Source organism: Gopherus evgoodei, chromosome 10 (assembly GCF_007399415.2).
Source record: "Gopherus evgoodei ecotype Sinaloan lineage chromosome 10, rGopEvg1_v1.p, whole genome shotgun sequence".
NCBI lineage: Eukaryota > Metazoa > Chordata > Testudines > Testudinidae > Gopherus > Gopherus evgoodei.
This window is the reverse complement of record NC_044331.1, coordinates 73,799,683-73,822,717: the sequence shown is the minus strand read 5'-3', so window position 1 is coordinate 73,822,717 and position 23,035 is coordinate 73,799,683. Positions and strand designations below refer to the sequence as shown.

Sequence of the window (23,035 nt, the reverse complement as noted above, 5' to 3'; positions counted from 1 at the left end):
CAAGAATGTGCAGGTAGTGTTTGGAAGAGAATGTTTGTTCTTCAACTAGAAATGCAGGCTGCCTCTGCCTGCTGAACTAGCAACACCACCCTGGTAACTCAGAATTTCAGAGTGCTAAGGCAATGATACACTTAAACCCTAGAGATGGGCTGGAGAGAAATTAAGTTTGAGCTAAACATTTCCAAAGGGAGGAAGTGTTCAAGTTTACAGCTTTGGTTGAGGCTCCTTTCTGAGGCACACCAGTCAGGTTTCTGCAGTGGGCCTGCTCAGGGTGTGCATGCTTACATAGAACTGTGACAGGCCTTTTCATTAGAAACATGCATGGGCTGAACAGGTCTCAGTCTGCTAAAAAATCAGGGGGATATATAAATGTATGGGCAGATGGGTTATTGTATCAACGGGGCAGATGAGGAAAATGGCTTCAAGATATTTCTTCACTTAGCCAACTTGTCTTGACACCTAACATTGTCATCCAAACAGACAAGGATTCAATTATGGCAAACGAGTAGATAATGACCCTGTAGCCCAAGTGCTCCAGCGATCTGTCACCTACTACTTGGTGCTGCACCCTATACGGCACTGCTTTCATCAACTCTGCCCCAGAGTTGGAGACATGATAATCAAGTGGGGCTACCTCACTGTCCCAAATGCCTGTGGCAGAAAGCTTCAGAATATGGTGCAACTCCTAAGATGCCAGCTGCTTGAGCACCAATTTTCTGGCAATCACATGTGCAGGGAGGTGGTGGGAAGCAGCATGAGGACAGGACAAGGAGAAGACTCAGCTAATGATTCTGAACCATCATCTGAATGGTTCCCCACAATTGCCCCTAGCAGCTTTGCAGCAGAGATGTCCTCTGCACTCACATATGATGGGAGAGCGGAGGGATACATGGGTGGAAATCTGCTGAGTCCTTTTAACTCTGCCCCAGAGAATGGTTCTACACTTGACCCAAACCAGGATAGAAAAAGCCTAGCTCAGGGGGTGTGCTAGCTCCAGGATTGGCTAGGGAGACCAGACAGCAAGTGTGAAAAATCAGGATGGGGTGGGTGGTAATAGGAACCTATATAAGAAAAAGACCCAAAAATCAGGACTGTCCCTATAAATCAGGACATCTGGGATCTCCCTAGGATCTGCTGAGCTATCTCCCTGATCTTTCCACACCCAGGGTTATGAGCCAGAGGAAAGCACCTTCCCCAGGCTAGGTCGATTCATTCACTGGCTCTCCAGGGGCTGGTTCTGCAGCTCCATAGTCTCCACCTGGCTTGGGCCAGTGCCCGCACCCAGCGCTCTCTGGGTGTCCCCCAAGGCAGCGACGGAGCAGAGCCCGAGCCCCTGGGCAGCACCCCCGCCCCCAGCGGGGCTTGGCCTGCACAGACGGAAGAAGGTTTCTTGGGGCCCTGGGCCAGAGCAAGTGAGGACCGTGGGGGACCCTTCCCCACCCTTCCCACTTGCGGTCCTGCCCCCGTTCAGCTCCTTTCAGACTCTTACTGGTGCCGTACCCTGTTTGCACCCCCCCGCCGCAGCTACTTCTGCCGGGGGCCAGGGCGCCGCGGCTCCTCCCGCCCCGCCCGCAAGGCGCTTCTGCCGCAGAGCGGGGTCGGGGAGGTGGCCGCTTCTGCCGGGCACAGGGTCTGGGGCGCTGGGCTGCAGCTTCCCCCCGCCCGGCTACGTGCCCCGGACCCTGCTCACCCGCGCCGGGGCGGAGCATGGCCGCGGCTGCTCCCTGCCCCAGGGAAGGGGCGTCTCTCCCGGTGGGGGGCGCCCGGCTCCCTGATCCCTCCCCCGCGCTCTGCCCGCCTCCTCCCCCCCAGATCCGGCCGCGGCGCGGCTCCTGCCCGCACACCCAGCAGGCTGCAGCCGGGTCCCGCTGGCGGGGGAGGGCAGCGAGCCGCGGGCACCGGAGCTGGGCTGCAGGACAAGCTGCGCCTTGGGCGGCGAGCGGGAGTCGGCGGCGGCGGCTCCCCGCGTCTGGGGCTGGGAGTCGGGACGCTCCTGACACCCGCTGGGGCTGCGGCGGGTTCCCTCTGTTAGGCACAGCCGGGCTGGGGCCAGCTTCGTCGGCACCCACCAGCAGTGACCGGCGTATGTGTGTGTGGTTTGCACCAGCATCGCCTGCACCCCTCTCCAGCAGGGAGCGGGGGGTCTTGCACCAGCATCGCCTGCACCCCTCTCCAGCAGGGAGCGGGGAGTCTTGCACCAGCATCGCCTGCACCCCTCTCCAGCAGGGAGCGGGGGGTCTTGCACCAGCATCGCCTGCACCCCTCTCCAGCAGTGACCGGTGTGTGTGTGTGTGTGTGAGTGTCTTGCACCAGCATCGCCTGCAGCCCCCAGCAGTGACCGGGGAGGACTTGCACCAGCATCGCCTGCACCTCCCTCCAGCAGTGACCGAGGGGGTCTTGCACCAGCATCGCCTGCACCTCCCTCCAACAGTGACCAGGGAGGTCTTGCACCAGCATCGTCTGCACCCCCCTCCGGCAGTGACCCGGGGAGGTCTTGCACCAGCATCGCTTGCAGCCCCCACCCAGCAGTGACGGGGGAGGGGCAGGAACTGGCCTTGTCTACACACACCCCCAGCAGTGACAGTGGAGGGCTTATGCCAGCATCGCCAGCAGTGGCTGCAGCATTCCTTTTCTTGCCTGCAGAAGCAGCCAGGCAGGTTGGTAGCAAAAGCACTTTGCAGCGGGTGGAGGATCTGGGTCTATAACAGAACCAAGCTGGTGGAGTTTGGGGCTCTTCAGTTCCTGGCATTGCCAAGTGCCGCTCTGGATGTCAGATTTTCCACTGGGAGCATCGCTGCAGGGATCTGCCTCGCCTCTCCTGTACCTGCCTAACCCCTGTTTCTGACTGCCCCCCTACCCAGAATGGCAGCCATCAAAAACTTGCAGCTGTGGTGCAAGCAGCAGTGTGAAGGCTACCGGGATGTGAGCATCACCAACATGACCACCTCTTTCCGGGACGGCCTGGCATTCTGTGCCATCCTTCATCGGCACAAACCAGACCTCATGTGAGTAACAGGGAGCTTCAGGTGCTCCTGCTCCTGGGTGTTGGTTCCTTCTAGTATCTTGCATTGTGAGTTCTCCTGCATTAGATCCAAACTCTGTCTCCCATGTAAATCTGGTGGCCTCTCACTTGTAAATTATTTAGGCCAGAAACACTGAGGAGTCATGAAACTGAGGTTATAGAAATTGTTGCTCATCTTAAAGCAACTAAGAGTCATTTAAAACTTGACTGGAAAAAAAGCCCCACAGAAAATCCTGGCAGGAGCATGCACTGAATGACTTAATAGCGGCTTCAGGCTTCCCAAGCACAATTATGTTTCTCAACACTCAGTACTGGATCTCTTTTCTGTAACACAGGGGGTTTGGTTGGCTGGATGTTGGACAGGGAGCTGCAGGGATGTATTTCTGTGCTAGGTATCATGGCCTTTCACGCAGAACTTCAGTGCATAGTACCCCCCTGAGTGCCACCTGGGCTGTTGGAAGAAATCAGGCTGTGAGTTAATTCTCTGTCCTGCTCTATTGCACGGGGGCAAGGGAGACTGGGTTGGCATGTGAGTCTGGGTCCCGAGGACCATGGCAATGGGGGAAGAGTCAGAGTGTAGTGTCCCAAACCATTAACTGTGTCTCAGGGCTTGTCTACATCAGAAAGTTGCAGCGCTGGTGAGGGAGTTACAGCGCTGCAACTTAGGAGGTGTACACATCTGCAGGGCACCACCAGCGCTGCAACTCCCTGTTTGCAGCGCTGGCCGTACTCCCGTTTTGTCTCGGGTGTAGAGGATCCAGCGCTGGTGATCCAGCGCTGGTAATCAAGTATAGACACTTACCAGCGCTTTTCTTGACCTCCGTGGAATAAGCAGGTATCCCAGCATACCTGAGGAAGCCTCTGGTAATCAAACTGGTCTCCTTCCCCAGCTTGCTCTCGCGTTCCCCGAACCCCGAGCAAGCAGGTCTCCTTCCCTGAGGTTTGCTGGGTGGTTCCGGGAACGGGAGAGCAAACCGCGGCGAAGCTGGTCTCCTTTCCCGGTTTGCTCTCGCGTTCCCCGAACAAGCAGGTCTCCTTCCCTGCGGTTTGCAGAGTGGTTCGGGGAACGCGAGAGCAAACCGCGGCGAAGCTGGTCTCCTTTCCCGGTTTGCTCTCTCGTTCCCCGAACTCCCGAGCAAGCAGGTCTCCTTCCCTGCGGTTTGCAGGGTGGTTCGGGGAACGCGAGAGCAAACCGCGGCGAAGCTGGTCTCCTTTCCCGGTTTGCTCTCGCGTTCCCCGAACCCCCCTTGAAGCCGCCCAACAGCGCTGCAGTGTGGTCACATCTAACACCACTTGCAGCGCTGGTTGCTGTAAGTGTGGCCACTCTGCAGCGCTGGCCCTATACAGCTGTACTAATACAGCTGTAACAACCAGCGCTGCAAAATTTTAGATGTAGACATGGCCTCAGGCTGCCCTTTGAGCATTGTGGCCTTTACAGGGTGGGAGCGCTGTCCTGCGTGCCATCTCTTTCAGCTCCTTGAGGTGCTCTCTGGTGCAAGATATTATTTTAGCTCAGTCCAGGTGTGTGATTAAACTAAATGCCAAGTTTTGCCTAGCGTGGGAGTTGCAGTGTCCAGTTAATGGCAGCGCCTGGTCTTGTCCAGTTGGGCCTGCCGCCTGTGTGGCTGAGGCCTTGCTGCACTGGAGTGATAGAATGCTTAAGCGGTGCGCCCTGTTGGTCCCAGGCTAAGAGGGAGACAAGGTGGGGGAGACCGGCTTTCGAGCTTACACGGCTTGTCTTCAGATGTGAAGCTGGTCTCTCGCCCCAACAGAAGTTGGTCCAATAAAAGATACCACCTCCGCCACCTTGTCTGTCTACAATGCTCAAGTGTAATGGATGGCACTGGGGCTCCCCTCCCAGATGGTGTCCTGCTTTGGCAGTCCTTTCACTGAATTAGTGGTGCTGTCCTGCAAGCAGAAAACTTCCAAGCCAATGGCTTGTTTCTCCCCATTCACACTCCTTTCTTCTCCTCTGCCAGTGGTGAAAGGTTGGGGCTGAGCTGTAAACAGTTGAAACAGATCCCTTCTGTTGCTAAACAAGTTAAAACACCAGTTGGGAAATGCTTCTTTCTTTGCAATGAATGTTTGTTTAGGCTCCACTTTCCATGCTGTGCCAAATGGCAATTTCATCAATTATTAGCTGGCCAATAAATGCTCATTAAATAAAACAACAACAACAACAAAAAACCCAGGAATTTCCAGGCAGGATTCCATGCTCGGGAGCTTAAAGTAGCCAGCTGGACGAAAACTACTCCTTCCATTGACGGCCTCTTCATCCTCCCCCGTCCCACTGCCTCTTCCACGCAAACAGACAGAGTGGCTGCTTTCAGAAGAGCTCTTTATCAACCCCCAGACAGCACTCAGGAGCTGCCTGCTTGTCACCAGTTGCTTGTCACCGATTTTAGAGCCCAGTCCTGTGAGGAAATGGGAGCCCTCAACTCTTAGTAACCTCATTATGCACAAAGGGCATCTCCAGGAGGCCAGGCCCTGCGGCTGGTGGGGTCTGACTCACCAGCTGCATTCTGCAAGGACATGCTGAATGCTGCCCCTGAAGTTGCGTTCCGGGTTCTTTTCCCTGTGTAACTTTAGCTTGACGGCTAGTAGCACAAGAAGTGTGAGAACAGAGCAAGGGGGCGGGGAGAGAATTTCTCTGTCCCGTTGATTGGAGTACTTGGATCCCCCCGGTAGCATGTGTCAGTCTGGCAAGGAATTAGGTTGTCTCTTCTATTTTGGGGCTCTTCTCCAATTCCTTGGACTGTGCCCTCCTGCCTAGGCTGTCCTGTGTGGTGTGTTCAGTGTTTTGTGGGGCAGCCTCTCTTACAGGTGTCTCTCTTCTTGCTCAAACCTAAGGCAGTGGCTGTCCGTCCCCTCTCGCCTCTCTCCTGTGGCCTGTGGGTTTCCTTGAACTTTGCTTCTGGGATTTAAAGAGGCTGCTACCCACGAAAGAATGGCTCGTTTGATCGGCAGGAGCAGCCACCCAGTCCAGGGCGGTCTTTCTGAAACTAGTTTCTCCTCCCTTATTTGATCAGGTGCCATTGCTTTCCTTTGCTCTGTTTGCTTCTTGCCACGTCACCGTGTTTACTGCCTTGGAGGTTCTCTGCAGGACTCAAAATGTTCCCCTGCCTGCCTTTAACCCAGAGTCAGTAACACGGTAAATGCCTGGGGCAGCGTGCTATGTGACTTCCGGACACTCAGAAAGGACCTGGCCTTGTATAAAATGTGTGTCACACCGTATCAGACATGGACACGTGGGCAGGGGCTTGGCTACCTGAGCTCCAGGGAAATGTCCCTGCTGGCCAGTAGAGTGGGTGGGTATAATGCTTTGGCCGCATGTCTAGAGCAGGGAATAGACACACTTTAAATAAATCTTTCTCTTCACTAGAGCTGCAAACACCTGTGATTTCTCCCTGTTTTTTGTTGTTGAATTCTGCCCCAGATCATTTCAGGTGCAGCCATGCTCAGACAAGCACAGGTGAAATTATGACAAGCCTTTGGGTCTGGTCGCCCTGTTCATGTTAACAATAGCAGAGTCGCACAACAAAGCAGCTAGTGTACAATTGGCAGGTTGAGGTGCTGCTGGGTGGAGATGATACCTTTACGTGCTTGCTGTTGGAAGTTGCAGGAGGCCATGGGAAGCTGCAGTAGCTTGGATCTTCTTTTAAATTCCTGCGAATCAGTGAGCTTGGGGCTCTTGAAACAGAGCTGATTCGTGTCTATAAATCATGGATTGAGTGTTGATCTGTAAATCTGCAGGGATTATTTTGCAACACGTTTTCTTCTCTTGGCTTATGCAGATGACATCTTAGCCCTGGAGATATGCTATGGAGATGGGGGTTCTTGCTCTGGGAGGCATGGGGAGTGGCAGGAGACTTCAGGCAGTCAGCAAACCACAATGTTGTTAAAGGTTTTCTATTCTGGGGTTTGCAGTCCATAGGTCAGGGGGGAGGCTGGTATAATGTCTTTTCCCCTCTTCCTTTTTTCTGGCCAGAAAACACGCGAAGGGAAGGATAACTTCCAAATTTAGCTGAGGTCAGACGGCAGTGGCAAGAGGTTCTGTGCTTTCTGTGCACAGAGCAGCCTGCATACAACTAGAACTGCATTCCCCACGTGCTCTAGGAGGCTAGGGCACATTGGACTCTGTTAGAGAAGAAGCCTAGGACTGAAAGAATTTGGAATTAAATTCCCCTTTCACTCCAATAGATTACAATTTCTTAACGTCCCGCATACATAGTGCATACCCCGCTCCAGGCAGGTTTGTGTCCATGGTGAGTGGGGAACGAATACAGAGCATTAATTTATTCTCCTCAGAAGAAGGTGAAGCTTCCCAGCTGGGGGATTTGAGATGTGAACTCTGCGGTGTTCTCACCTTGGTATCAGCTTGAGGGGTATGATGTTGCTAGCCCTGTTAGTGGGTTTGAGTCTGTACCGATAAGTGAGTCTGGAAAAGCAGAGAAACTCTGCTCTGTCGTTCACACTCTCTGGTATTAATTCCAGATGTTTTAGGGACATTTTCATGGAAAGGTTTTGATTAAGCTCTGTCTTCTTTCTTTCCCTCTTCCCCACTGCCCATGGGTGATATTCTTTCCTAGGTTGCTGTCTGGTAATAGGTCAGCATATAGGAATTTAGAGGGGGTATGAAATCCCCTGGCAGGCTGGATAGAGTTGGATAGCTGGTGAGCTGTGAACAGTAGCTGTCTGCTCTTGTTCTCTGGGAGACCTTAGTATGGTCGTTACCAGCTAGCTGGAATGAGAGCAGCCAGGCAAGATTGCTCTGTAGGGGACAGCAAGTCTTAGGCAGACGGGAATGGAGTGGGTAGGGCAAGGGGAGCCCAGTCAGACTGCAGCAGCAAATTTGCATATAAATGCAGAGTCATAAAATTTGCTTGTGTCTTCCTTGTTACCTGGAAAATCAACAAACCACAGCATTCCTGGAGCCACTAGACCAGAGAGACTAACTGCCTGTGTCCTGGCAGAAGCAGTTTCTCTGGGCTGCTCCAACAGAAGATATTACATCACCCATACTTGTCCCTTCATACCAGGGGCCAGCAACCTTTCAGCAGTGGTATGCCGAGTCTTCATTCATTCACTCTAATTTAAGGTTTCATGTGCCAGTCATACATTGTAACATTTTTAGAAGGTCTCTTTCTATAAGTCTATAATATATAACTAAACTACTGTTGTATGTAAAGTAAATAAGGTTTTAAAAATGTTTTAAGAAGCTTCATTTAAAATTAAGTTAAAATGCAGAGCCTCCCGGACTGGTGCCCAGAACCCAGGCAGTGTGAGTGGCATGGCAAACTAGAGGATGGGCATGGATTGCACTTCAGCACCCTCCAGGTGCGCTTTGTTTGTTTGTTGCATTTTAGGTGCTACTGCTTAGGGCTGACCCAAGGCCGCACAGAGCTCTAGGCAAAGTAAGACTTGTTGGGTGCACCTGTGTCTTTTTATCTGTAACCGATTCTCCATCACCATATCTGTGGCCTTTGAGCTGGTCTGCCAGTAACTTGGTGGTTGATCGGTCCAGTGTATGTGTGCACGTGCATGGGCCCTGTCATGGTGGAGGGAAGCTTGCCTGGTTTGGCTGGTGGTAACCATTCCCATTCTCTTGGCCTGCTTCACCCGGTTGGCCAAGTCTTCCCCCAGTAGCATGGGGATAGAATAATTGTCATAGACTGCAAAAGTCCACATTCTTCACCAACCTTTGTACTGGACAGGCAGTTCAGCTGTAGGCAAGTCTACAGCTTGTGACATGAAGGGGTAAATTGTCACTTGGGCCTTTGGGTTGATGAATTTGGGGTCGACGAAGGATTGGTGGATAGCTGACACTTGTGCCCCCGTGTCTCTCCATGTGGTAACCTTCTTTCCGCCCACTCTCAAATTTTCCCTTCGCTCCAAGGGTATTTGAGAGGCATCTGGGCCTGGGGATCTTTGGTGTGATGGTGGTGTAATGACTTGCATTCGGTTGGGGGTTTTTGGGCAGTTGGCCTTTATGTGTCCCAGTTCATTACACTTAAAGCATCTTCCAGCTGACTGGTCACTGGGTCGAGGTGGGTTACTGGAGACTGGTGAGGTGGAAGAATAGGGTGTCTGTGGCTTTCCTTGGGTTGTAGGTGGGGTCTTTGGCTGCCCTCGGTTGTAGGGTTTATTGTCGGTGTGCCCTCTGGGGTATTCGTTCCCCTTGACAGTAGCTTTTTTCTTTTCTGCCACTTCCATCCATTTGGCTCCAATCTCCCCCTCCTCGATTACCGTTTTGGGTTTCCCATCTAGGATGTACCTCTCTATTTCCTCAGGAACACCATCTAAGAACTGCTCCATTTGTATGAGGTGGTGCAGCTCGTCCATATTGTTAACCTTTGTTCCTGATATCCAGGCTTCATAATTCTTTGCAATGTGGTAGGCATGTCGGGGGAATGGCACATCTGGTTTCCATTTTTGGTTTCTGAACTGCCGACGGGCATGTTCAGGTGTTATCCCCATTCTGTATCTGGCCTTGGTTTGAAAAAGTTTATAAACGTTCATTTTCTCCTTAGGCATTTCAGCCGCCACCTCTGCTAAGGGTCCACTGTGCAGTGGCCTCAATTCTACCATGTACTGGTCTTCAGAGATGCTGTACCCAAGGCAGGCTCTTTCAAAATTTTTGAAGAAGGCCTCAGTGTCATCACCTGTCTTGTAGGTGGGAAATTTCTTGTGCTGTGGAACAATTATTGGCAAAAGGTTGTTAGGATTGGCTGGGTTCTATTGCTTAGCCTTTTCTAATTCCAGGGCCTGCTGGTAGGTTTCCCTCTGGAGTTCCAGCTGTCTTTGGTGGTCTACATCTTTGGCTGCTTGCTCTCTTTTGTAGGCTGCCTCTCTTTCTCTTTCTCTCAGCTCCATCTCTTGTAGTTGTTTGCCCATGTCTCGCCTGTGGTCTGCCTCTTTGATTTGTTCCTCTGCGACCACTTTTGCCCTGGAAGTCATGTTTCCTGCTTTCTTGTGCTGAGGCGCCCTCTGGTGTTTACTGCCTGAAATGCTGGTTCTCTGGGGTTGCTTAGCAACAGAGTCCTTTTTAACTTACTAGCCTCTCCCGAAAGAGTTAAAAAGCAAAAGAAAACTCTTTCATTTACAAATGTGTCCTGGCTGGAGTGCGTTGCTGACCACTTAAGGCTGCTTTGCTTAACAAACGGCCCTCGTTAAACCTTAATAGCCCTCCCTATGCACAGGTAGAACGGAGCAAGGAAAAAAAAATTCCTCTGGCTGCAGTTTAAAAAAAATAAACCCCTTCCCTCTGCTTATAACCAGCTAGCAGAGAAGCAAATTAATAATCTTACTGGCTTTTGGATTCTTATCTATCCCACTGCTACCACCATGTCATAGCATTCCCTCTCAGATCTGAACCTTAGAGTTCAGAAAATGAGATACTAGCACCTGAATCCTCTAAGCTTAATTACCAGCTTAGATTTGATAGCACTGCCACCACCCAAAAATATAGTATTTTGGGGCACTCTGACCTCCCCAACCTTCCCTGGGGACCCCAAGAACCCAGATCCTTTGGGTTCTTAAACAAGGAGAAATAAACCATTCCCCCACCTTTCCCCCTCCCAGAATTTCCCTCCCTGGGCTATCCTGAGAGATACTGATCCAACCTCTTAATTCACCATACAGAGAAGCATCTCCCTTCCCTTCCACAAAGAGGCAAACAGATTCAAGGAAAACAGAGAGAGATTCTATCTCTCTCCCCTCCCGTCTCCCCCACCCGTCCTGGTGAGTTATCCCAATCCCCTGGAATAAAACAAGGGAAACAAGAAAAAAAAATCAATCAGGTTCTCTAAAAAGAAATCCTTTTAATAAAAGAAAGGAAAAAGTAAAGAATTATCTCTGTAACTTCAAGATGTAAATATTACAGGGTCCTATAGCTTACAGACACCAGAAAGAGACTTCCCCCCAGTACCAATACAAATCAAAATATTCCCAGCAACTACACGTTATAAAAGTTAACCAGCCAGAGCCACAATTGCAAATAGAGTAAAACAATCAAAAAGCCTAAACCACCTGTTTTTACTTACTATTTGGAAAGAAACTTAGGCCATGTCTACATCTAAAATTTTGCAGCGCTGGTTGTTACAGCTGTATTAGTACAGCTGTATAGGGCCAGCGCTGCAGAGTGGCCACACTTACAGCAACCAGTGCTGCAAGTGGTGTTAGATGTGGCCACACTGCAGCGCTGTTGGGCGGCTTCAAGGGGGGTTCGGGGAACGCGAGAGCAAACCAGGAAAGGAGACCAGCTTCGCCGCGGTTTGCTCTCGCTTTCCCCGAACCACCCTGCAAACCGCAGGGAAGGAGACCTGCTTGCTCGGGGGTTCGGGGAACGAGAGAGCAAACCGGGAAAGGAGACCAGCTTCGCTGCGGTTTGCTCTCGCGTTCCCCGAACCACCCTGCAAACCGCAGGGAAGGAGACCTGCTTGCTCGGGGGTTCGGGGAACGAGAGAGCAAACCGGGAAAGGAGACCAGCTTCGCTGCGGTTTGCTCTCGCGTTCCCCGAACCACCCTGCAAACCGCAGGGAAGGAGACCTGCTTGCTCGGGGTTCGGGGAACGCGAGAGCAAACCGGGGAAGGAGACCAGCTTGATTACCAGAGGCTTCCTCAGGTATGCTGGGATACCTGCTTATTCCACGGAGGTCAAGAAAAGCGCTGGTAAGTGTCTATACTTGATTACCAGCGCTGGATCACCAGCGCTGGATCCTCTACACCCGAGACAAAACGGGAGTACGGCCAGCGCTGCAAACAGTGAGTTGCAGCGCTGGTGGTGCCCTGCAGATGTGTACACCTCCTAAGTTGCAGCGCTGTAACTCCCTCACCAGCGCTGCAACTTTCTGATGTAGACAAGCCCTTAGAGAGCCTGTAGTAATGTCTGGTCTCTCTCAGACCCTCCGAGAGAAGAACACACAACGGATAAAGAACACACACAAAAGCTTCCCTCCACCCAAATGTAAAAGTATCTTGTCTTCTGATTTGTCTTCTGGTCAGGTGTCCAGTTCCCTGCTTGTAACCCTTTGCAGGTAGAAGAGACATTAACCCTTAACAATCTGTTTATGACAGGCCCCTGTGCATGGGCATAAACCTAGGGCTCCACTGCCCTCCCTGTAGCCAGCACAAGCATGTCATATGTGGAAGAGCTGGCTGCAAAGAGACTGTCCTGTCTGTGCAGGAACAGGTCAGGTTTCTCCTAGGTCTGTGCTGCCATAGGGCCTTTACTACTTGCAAGGGATCCTTTGCACTGAGAAGGTTTCACTGTTCCCAAGGAACCCCATGTAGAGACTTGGGGGTGTTGTCTGGACCTTTCTCCACAGGCAGCCTTTGGGTTGCTTCCTGATCTCAGTCACAGGGTGAGCAGCTGCGGAATCCCATTGTGTTGTTGCATCCTATGGCTGGCTTGCAGGAGCAGACAGGATCTTCCCCGTGGAAACACCTGTTACAAATGCTGTAAGCTGCAGCTGTGTGCAGATGGTAGGGCTGGAGTGGGGGTGTGCTGTCGAGCTCCTTGGGAACGGGCCATCTCAGCCAGCTGAATGAAAACTTTGTTCAGGGGCTCAAAACAGTGCTTTCCTGAGCAAACTAAATCCATTCTTCCCCACTGCCCCAAGCCTTCCACCAGGGTCTGGTAAACGCATCTCTTCACTTCCCAATAAACGGAGTTCCCCTTTGCTTTCTCAGTGGAGAAATCATGGGCTCTGGTTTAGTTCTCCCTTTGTGTTAATGTTGTTCCTGTAGGATTATAGATAAATTGATCCAGAGAGCAACTGATACTACAGACTAGAAAAAGCATTAGCAAGATCAACTCCCTAGGGAAAATTTCAGTGTAATCTTGTTAATAAGAGTAGCCATTAAGATGACTAACCAATGAGGGAAACGGTGTTTGGGGTACATGGCACGAAGAGGAGAGACGCCTTTTAGTGAGGATCTCTAGGTGGAACAGTCGCCAAGCAGCCTGGCTGTGTACATTCTCTTCAGAGAGAACGGCAAGCAGGTTTCTCAATTCTCCTTCAGCAGAGAGAAACCCAAATTCTTCCCTCCAGGCACCATCCCACAAAGCCTTGATGTTGTCTCCACTTTCACGGGTGTAAATGGAATTCAGAAACGCAGCCTGGTGAGATGGAGGTGATGGGGAATGTGACCGATGCCAAATCAGCGAGTCCGGCGTTATTTTAAACCTCTGGCACGGTTTTTTCTTTTGCATTGCCCACATCTGTGCTTTGGCAGGTTGAAAGATACAGGGCAAAGCCTGGGTTTGCCCTGGCTCTGTAGTGCCTTTCTGTTGCTCAGTGCAGTCTTCTTGAACTTCTTGTGAGAGGACACGTTCCTTGAGCTGCTGCTCTCTCTCTCCTCAGCTTCCTTAAAATCAGAGAAGCTGGGGATGTAAAACAATTGCTAGGTCATCTTGTCCAGCTTCTGCCTGTGCTGGGGGGTTTCTCTATGGTATATTCTTAAGTGCTTTGTCCAGCCTGGCTTTAAATGACTCGGGCGATGCGTCCCTTTAGCAGATCACTCCACGATCTAACAGATTTTGATGTTAATCTTACATTTATCTTTGTAGTTCCTGGGGGTGTGAGCAGCGAACAGCCTGCGGTGAGGGGAGAGTTGGCTGTGCATGGCACAGAGCTGCCTGTTGTTTTCATAGGCATTTTGTGTGTTAGTTGTGCCGACTGGCATGATCCAAGCTCTTGCTTGGGATGTGAATGACAGAAGGGCTTGAACTGACTGGCTCACTAGGCGGGATTAGGAGGGACCCACATGGTTTGTCTGAGGTGAAGCAGGATGATTTTGATTGTTGTCTCAGTGATGCAGTCAGCTTCCTTAATGCAGAATAATAAATAAAATACTCTTTTTAAGCCACTATTGTAAGGCAGGAAAATCCCCACCCAGGAGCCCACTGGGAAAAAGACTTGCCAAACCATCCCATTCATTCTTTCTCCATTCTCCAGCCTGGTGGGTGGAGGATTCTGGGTTGCTCCTTGTCTTTATGCACTTCTTGGGGGCATTGAGAAGTGGGATTTCGCCATCAAGTCCCAGCTCATTCTCCATCTGCCCAGCTCACCAGTTCCCATGGGCAGGGCCGGATTTAGGCCTATTCCACAAATTCCCCCGAATCGGATCCCGTGCATAAGAGGGGGTGCTGCACCCAGTGAGAATCCCTACCCTGGCTAGAGGCGCCTTTTTAATTTTTACTCACCTGGCGGCTCTTTGGATCTTCAGCGGCACTTCAGCGGTGGGTCCTTCACTCTCTCCGGGTCTTCGACGGTAATTCAGCGGCGGGTCCTTTGCTTACTCTGGGTCTTCGGCGACACTTCGGCAGCGGGTCCTTCAGTGCCGCTGAAGACCTGGAGCAAGTGAAGGACCCACCGCCGAAGTGCCGCAAAGACTCAGAGCACTGCCTGGTGAGTACAAGCCCTATGTGTTTTTTTACATGTGTTTCTTTTTTTTTTTTTTTTAAGTCATCCCTGCCAGGGCCCCGTCGAAACTGTCTGAATTGGTCTCACACTTCCTAAAGCCGGCCTTGCTTAGGAACCCTAACCGTAGCTCCAGGTGCCCTACCATTAGCAACCTTAACACTAGCTCCAAGTGACCTACCCTTAGCAACCCTAACTCTAGGGCAGGAAGCCCTACCTATAGGAACCCTAACCCTAGCTCCAAGTGCCCTACCCTTAGGAACCCTAAACCTAAGGCGGGAAGCTCTACACATCAGAATGCTATTCCAAGCTCCAAGTGACCTACCCATAGGAACCCTAACCCTAGCACCAAGTTCGCTACACATAGGAACACTAAAACCAGGACGGGAAGCCCTACCCATAGGAACCCTAACCCTAGCTCCATGTGCCCTACCCTTAGGAACCCTAACCCTAGCTCCATATTCCTTATCTGTAGGAACCCTAATCCTAGGTTGGGAAGCCCTACCAATAGGAACCCTAACCCTATCTCCATGTGCCCTCCCTTTAGGAACCCTAAGCCTAGAGTGGGAAGTCCTCCCCTTAGAAACCCTATCCCTTAATCGGGGATAATCCCCATATGAACCCTAACTCTAGGTCCAAGTGCCCTACCCATAGGAACCATAACCCTAGCTCCAAGTGCCTACCCTTAGGATCCCTAACCGTAGGGTGAGAAGCGCTACCTTTAGGAACCCTATCCTAGCTCCAAGTGCCCTACCCTTAGCAACCTTAGCCCTAGGGCAGGGCGCCCTGCTCTTATGGGTGAACTCTCAGTTGTGCATTGAAGGTGGGACTCTGCATCCAGAGGGGAGAAAGAGAGAAGAGAGAGTGGTTTGTTCCTTGGATGAAAGGCAATTATTTAAAAAACAACACACTCTGATCTGTTTCAAATCTGCAGTCAGGAACTGGGTTTTTAAACCCCCTCTGTTGTTGAAGGACAAATCTCACTGTAAGTTTGGAGCAGGTTGATTGTCCTTCACGTATTTTAAGGGACATCCCTTATTTGGTGCCTAATGTTCGTGTCTTGTATTAAGTATATAAGGGACACACTGTGATGGTAGCTACCATAAGGCTTCTTGGAAATATTCTTAGAGTATGTTTTATGCTGTAACATATCTCAAAGGTTATGATCTACTGAATGTATTAATCCTATTTGTATGCACGTATCATTTTTGTATTCAAAGTTATGAATGTTGGCTGTGTACTGGCTTAATTTCTAAATAAGCTTAGTAGAGCATTTGGTCAGTTCCTGGAGAAAGGAATGTTGAAAATAAGCACCTAATCAAGAAACACTTAAAGAACAGTGGAGCTTGGAATGGTCCAATCCACATAAGTCGTCTACTTGAGGACATTCAAGGTAGCATGTAAACAATGGATGCTACCTGTAAAAACCGTGAGTCATGCATGGACATGTGACTTGCCTAGGTGACTCCTAAACGCCATCTTGGAGTTGGACTTTGCATAGGAGTGAGGAAGGGGTCTCCACCCACAAGAAAGTCTATGTAAACTCCTGGGAGACCCCTCCATTTTGTCTTCAGCTGGCTAAAGAGAGAGCCTCTCCACCCCTCAGGATACTTGAAAAAAACTGGAACAGAGGACAGTGTGCAAGGGGTGTGAGTGATTGCTGGGCCCAGGCTAAAAGGAGATTAGTCTGTAAAAGGGAGCATTCTGGAACTGGTGAGGATCTTACTTGTATTCAGTTTGATTAGACATAGATTTGCGCATTTTATTTTATTTTGCTTGGTGACTTATTTTGTTCTGTCTGTTACTACTTGAAACCACTTAAATCCTACTTTGTGTATTTAATAAAATCACCTTTTACTTATTAATTAACTCAGAGTATGTATTAATACCTGGGGGAACAAACAGTCACGCATATCTCTCTATCAGTGTTATAGAGGGTGAACAATTTGAGTTTACCCTGTATAAGCTTTTTTAAAGTGGATTTATTTGGGTTTAGACCCCATTGGGAGTTCAGCATCTGAGTGTTAAAGACAGGAACACTTCTGTGAGCTGTAAAAGCAGCAAAGAATCCTGTGGCACTTTATAGACTAACAGACGTTTTGGAGCATGAGCTTTCGTGGGTGAATATCCACTTCCTCAGATGCATGTCGTGGAAATTTCCAGGGACAGGTATATATATGCTAGCAAGCAAGCTAGAGATAACAAGATCAGTTCAATCAGGGAGGAAGAGGCCCTGTTCTAGCAGTTGAGGTGTGAAAACCAAGAGAGGAGAAACTGGTTCTGTAGTTGGCAAGCCATTCACAGTCTTTGTTCAATCCTGAGCTGATGGTGTCAAATTTGCAGATGAACTGAAGCTCAACAGTTTGTCTTTGAAGTCTGGTCCTGAAGTTTTTTTGCTGCAGGATGGCCACTGCTATAGTGTGGCCAGGGAGGTTGAAGTGCTCTCCTACAGGTTTTTGTATATTGCCATTCCTAATGTCTGATTTATGTCCATTTATCCTTTTCCGTAGAGACTGTCCAGTTTGGCCAATGTACATAGCAGAGGGGCATTGCTGGCATATGATGGCGTATATTACATTGGTGGATGTGCAGGTGAATGAACCAGTGACGGTGTGGCTGATCTGGTTAGGTCCTGTGATGGTGTCGCTGGTGTAGATATGTGGACAGAGTTGGCATCGAGGTTTGTTGCATGGATTGGTTCCTGAGCTAAAGTTATTATGGTGCGGTGTGCAGTTACTGGTGAGAATATGTTTCAGGTTGGCAGGTTGTCTGTGGGCAAGGACTGGCCTGCCACCCAAGGCCTGTGAAAATATGGGATCATTGTCCAGGATGGGTTGTAGATCCTTGATGATGCGTTGGAGGGGTTTTAGCTGGGGGCTGTATGTGATGGCCAGTGGAGTCCTGTTGGTTTCTTTCTTGGGTTTGTCTTGCAGTAGGAGGCTTCTGGGTACACGTCTGGCTCTGTTGATCTGTTTCCTTATTTCCTTGTGCGGGTATTATAGTTTTGAGAATGCTTGGTGGAGATTTTGTAGGTGTTGGTCTCTGTCTGAGAGGTTAGAGCAGATGCGGTTGTACCTCAGTGCTTGGCTGTAGACAATGGATCGTGTGATGTGTCCGGGATGGAAGCTGGAGGCATGAAGGTAGGCATAGCGGTCGGTAGGTTTTCGATATAGGATGGTGTTAATGTGACCATCACTTATTTGCACCGTGGTGTCAAGAAAGTGGACCTCCCGTGTAGATTGGTCCAGGCTGAGGTTGATGGTGGGGTGGAAGTTGTTGAAATCGTGGTGGAATTTTTCCAGAGTGTCCTTCCCATGGGTCCAGATGATGAAGATGTCATCAATGTAGCATAGGTAGAGAAGGGGCGTGAGTGGATGAGTGCTGAGGAAGCGTTGTTCCAGGTCGGCCATAAAGATATTGGCATATTGTGGGGCCATGCGGGTGCCCATAGCAGTGCCACTGATCTGGAGATATATATTGTCATCAAATTTGAAATAGTTGTGTGTAAGTATAAAGGCACAGAGCTCAGCAGCCAGTTGTGCTGTGGCATCATCAGGGATAGTGTTCCTGACAGCTTGTATTCCATCTGTGTGTGGGATGTTTGTGTAGAGAGCCTCTACATCCATGGTGGCTAGGATGGTGTTTTCTGGGAGGTGACCAATGCATTGTAGTTTCCTCAGGAAATCAGTGATGTCACGGAGATAGCTGGGAGTGCTGGTGACATAGGGTCTGAGTAGAGAGTCCATATATCCAGACAGTCCTTCAGTGAGAGTGCCAATGCCCGAGATGATGGGGCATCCAGGATTTCCAGGTTTGTGGATCTTGGGTAGTAGATAGAATAACCCTGGCTGGGACTCTAGGGGTATGTTGATTTGTTCCGGTGTTAGTGTAGGGAGTGTCCTGAGTAGCTGCTGTAGTTTCTTAGTGTATTCTTCAGTGGGATCTGAGGGAAGCGGCCTGTAGAATTTGGTATTGGAGAGTGGTCTGGCGGCCTCCTTTTGGTAGTCAGACCTGTTCATGATGACAACGGCACCTCCTTTATCAGCCTCTTTGATGATAATGTCAGGGTGGTTTCTGAGGCTGTGGATGGCATTGCGTTCTGCACGACTTAGGTTGTGAGGCAAGCGATGTTGTTGTTCCACGATTTCTGCCTGTGCATGCCGGCGGAAGCATTCAATGTATAGGTCCAGACTGTCATTTCGACCCTTAGGAGGAGTCCATGTGGAGTTCTTCTTCTTGTGCTGTTGGTGGGAGGGCACCTGTGTATCAGTGCACTGTTCAGTGTTGTCCTGGAAGTATTCTTTGAGTCGGAGACAGCGAAAGTAGGCTTCCAGATCGCCACAGAACTGTATCATGTTGATGGGGGTGGCAGGGCAGCCACTGTGAGCTGCTTTCAGTGAAGCCTGCAGCTTTGGGGCAAGTAATTCAAACCCTGGGTCTTTGCTGGAGCAGATGGGCATGTCTGGCTCAGCAAGACAGGGTGCTTGGCCCCAAGCTGTCGGGGAAAGAAGGGAGCAGAAGTAGTCTTGGCACATCGGATGGCAGCTCCCAAGAGGGTTTCTGTGATCCAACCTGTCACACACATTGTCCCATGTTTTCAGTAGCAGTCATGCAAATGATCCTATGTGTGATATAAACTCATGCATTTTTGCTATGAATAGAACTGTATGTGGCAGCTTTATCCTGGATTTTTCATATAATTGTCCTTTATTCCCTTTAAATAGAAATGGTTGCCTGAGTTTGGGAGGTGAATTGATGTGTGTTAAGGGGAGGCTGTTTAAGAATATAAGAAAACCCAAGTTTTTGGCCAACATTTTTGCAAAAGCCATGTGAATAATTCTTTATCTTGTAATTAATGAGAAGTTCCACTTCATGCTATAAACATTCTACTGCAGTGTTTCCAACCCCAAAACTATTGCATGGTGTTAACTGGAGAGAAAGTGACTAGCAATAAAAATGGCACTGGCTAGTCTGGTGCCACTGTCCAGGTTGAGAAGAGCAACAGCATCACTGGTAGAAAGCGAACTTGATTTCTGCTTTCTTAATCTGCATGTTGTGCAACAGGTGAAAATATTTCGTGCTCAGGCCCAAGTCTGGTACAGCATGTAACAGCAGAGAAGGGATGATGGTGGGGGGCAGGATTTGAATCCAGAGCTTGGACCTGCTGCTTCCTGAGCTCACAGGAGGTGGATGTATCCTAGAATTGCTTGATATTCACAGCTTTCCTGGAGGAGGGGATGACTCTTGCTTCCAAGGCTGCTGGAGGAAGAGCACACTGGAGCCAAGGCTCTTCTGCAGTTAGAAGTGTGCTGTCTGACAACAGCAATCCTTGGGGGATGAGGGGAAGGAGCAAGGATTAAATGAAGACAGGAGATAAAAGCCTTCACCTCTCTCACACTGCAGAAGCCATGAATCTGTGCAGTATGTTTGGCAGATGTAGCATAGCCCACTCTGAGGGTGAGGAGGCCAGCACTGGAAGATGGGGAGCTGAAATGGTGCTCCAGTCACAGATAGCAGGGAAGTCCCAGCTGTGCTGGTGGAGTCTCCCATGCTGAGCTCATACCTTTGTTCCCAGGAGGTATGGCAGTGCCTTTACCGTCAGGAGTCTCAGGGCTTGTCGTAGTTAGCTACAACCTCACGGGAGGTGGATTATGTCAATGGGAGAAGCGCTCCTGTCACCATCGCGCTGTCTACACTGGGAGTTAGTTATACCAACCTAAGTTGCTCGAGGTGTGGATTCTTCACACCCATGAGCAATGTGGCGACACCAATATAAGTCTGTAGTGTAGACCTGGCCTCCGAAGGAATTTCTGGTGTATGTTGGGTGGCAGTCAAAGTGGAAAGGAAGCTGCCACTCTCCTCCCAAAGAGCCAGGCTGCGAGGGTCTCGGGGAGCTGGAACGGAAGCAGTGTGCTCTGGATTACCAACGCCAAGCTAAACTCTTTCTCATCTTCTGTGTTTCAGAGACTTCAACATCCTGAGTAAGGAAAACATTTATGAGAACAATGCTTTGGTAAGTGGGATTTGCAGTTCTGCTTTCTGCTGTTAATCATGATGTGCTGTGCCCAGGGCAGCCCCAGTTCCCCTGTGGTGTCGTGTGCTCTGCATGGTGTGCTACTCACCATGACTGGAGCAGATCACAGTTAAGCAGTGGTACCTCAGTGCCTGGAGCATGTTTATATGACACGTTCAAACCCACTGGCATATTCTACATGCATCTGCTCCGGTGACTCAAGCAGTAGTTTTCCATCTTCCCCTGCTATTATAAAGTACCAAAAGGCCATTCAGCTTTCTTAACTGGCTGTGCACTGTCACTTCTGTTTAGACAGGGGTCCCCAGACAGGGGCTTTGTCATCTTCTGTGTCTTGTACAGCACGGAGCGGTCTGCCAGCTCGCAATGAAAAGCGGGGCAGCTTGCACAATGGAACAGCCTATCAATTGCTCCATCCTCACTGGCTTCTCAGTGAAGGCGATTTCTTTTATGGAGCAAGCAGAGACGAAAGGCACTTTGGAAAGGCCGTGTGGTGTTCAGCTCTCCGCATTTGAAGTGCTCGTAGATACTATTGCAAGGAGTAGAGGAGGCTAGAGAGAGAGAGACACACACACACACACATGCATGCGCATGCGCCTCGCCGGTGGTAGAATGGCAGCATGTATTGCTGCTCCTCGAGTCGAGTCAGCACGTTTTAAGGATGTGCTCTGTGCCTGGGGCATGTAGGACTTCTCTCTTGTAACTCAGCCAGTGCTCAGGCTTCAGTTGGAGACTAGCCATGCTACTGTGGGGCCTTTGAAGGAGGCAGTGCAGGAGGTGCTCTGCCATGGGGAGTGGGTTGGGGTATGGGAGACGAGAACTACGGGGATGACTGAGCTCCCCTCTGCCACAGGCTCTTCAATAAAGGTACTGGTAGGAGGGCTCCTGTTCCTGGCCTCTCTGGGAGCTCTCCCCACATCCATCTCGGACAGGCTTTGTGGGTGGTGTGCTCTGTGTAACGAAGGAGTGGGCCCACGTTTCCCCGTTGCCCCTTGTGTGTCTATGGGGCAGGTGTGGATGTGGACTCCCTTGCTGGGGGCAGAAGGTCCCCCTTGCCCTCTGCCTGCCTGAGCGGGGAGACCACAGAGCCTGGGGGGGGTCAAAGGAGGAGATGCATTAATGTATTGGCCGTGTGCTGCTTTTAAGAGATCAGAGGGGGACTGGTAGGTAGCTTGAGGCAAGAGAGGGTAAGGGGGTCCCTCCGCCCGTCCCCCTGCAGAGTTAAGTGCTGAGGGAAGATGGGGCAGCTCTAGAGCCTTTGTCCCAGCTGGATTTGGTGCTCCAGCTTGGGAACAGGTCAGGCTGGGGCTGCGGTTTCCCTCCTTCCTCCAGGAAGAGATAGAGCTCGGCTCACCCACTCACTCCCTGCGCTAGCGCCACAAGCCAAGCGTGGGATGAGCCCTTGAAGAAAGGAATTTTTTCCTGCATTCCTCCACAAAAGATGGGCTGCGGATACAGCTGCTGTTCACTTCAGGGCTGGCACGGACCCATGCTCGCTTCACTGCTGCTTGGAGTGAGTCTGAGATGTGAACAAACACATCTCTTGTTCTCTTCTGAGTCCAAACAGCTGCCTCCTTTTCGAGTGGCGCCTGGCCCTGCAGCCAGGACAGCAGAGGTGGTAGTCAGTGGCCCACCACAGTGTATAGCTGATCCTACTCCTCTGGAAATTGTCCCCGGATGTCCTTTCCCACTTTTACTCCAGGTTTCTCCCACATCCAGGTGTGATATGAGCTGCTGGGCAGGGGACAAGTACTCTGTGTGTGTGTGTGTGTGTGTGTGTGTGTGTGTGTGTGTGAGAGACACACTCAGGATCATGAGGGAGCGTGGCGGCATGGGGCGGAGGAATTAGTAAGGGTGTTTAAATTATGGTTTACCAGAAGCATTGTGCCTTGATGGGGTGGCCTCTCCTTAAAGCTCTGGGCTCACGTGAGGTTGGAAGTCATGTCTTAAGTCTTTCGATTCCACCATCTCAACCCTTCACGCCCTTTATCTCCCTCCATCAAACCATCACCCTCTGTTCCTCTCTGTCTCCACTCCTGTACGTTCGGCTGTGTCCCACAGGGCAGGTAATTCTCTTGTTTCTGTGAGGGTGCTGTGCAGTATCTTAGCAGGGTTTCCTGGGAACCAGCCGCTGACTTATAGCGGTGTCAGGCTGGCGAAGTCGCTCCTCCCCATTTAGTATTCGCGCCAAGCTGCGTTTACAGATGGGACTGGGGCTGAGCAAGGATGTTCTGAAGTTCTGGAAGGCTGTTAGCTTCCTGTGCGTGGCTGATGGCTTCCCTTCCACAGAGCAACGTGGCTGTTTTCTGTCTGTCTTTCTGTGAAATGAACTGCTCAGGCTGCCTCAGCTGGTTTTATTAATGAAAATGTCTGTATGCTCACTGGGTCCATATTGTCTCTTCTCTCCCATGTCCGTCTCCCCCTCTGTGTCTTTCTCCATGTCTTGGTCTCTGCCGTCTTCATGTCCTTTATTTTTCAGTCTCTCCTCGCTCCTTCCCCTGCTGCTATAAGATACCCTGTCCCCGTGCTAATAGGACACTGAGCGGGTGGGCAGTCCAT

The 23,035-nt window shown here is 50.5% G+C and overlaps 1 protein-coding gene across 2 annotated transcripts in view; it reads left to right on the top strand.

The window, feature by feature from the left end:
* The first annotated feature begins 2,416 nt into the window (after window positions 1-2,416).
* MICALL2 (MICAL like 2) overlaps window positions 2,417-23,035 on the top strand; it is a 44,032-nt gene continuing 23,413 nt past the window's right edge. For both annotated transcript variants that reach the window (XM_030578537.1, XM_030578536.1), the window contains exons 1-2: window positions 2,417-3,005; window positions 20,410-20,458. In XM_030578537.1, coding sequence (XP_030434397.1) covers window positions 2,863-3,005; window positions 20,410-20,458 — 192 coding nt within the window. In that variant the 5' untranslated portion in view covers window positions 2,417-2,862. The remainder of the gene's footprint in view (window positions 3,006-20,409; window positions 20,459-23,035) is intronic.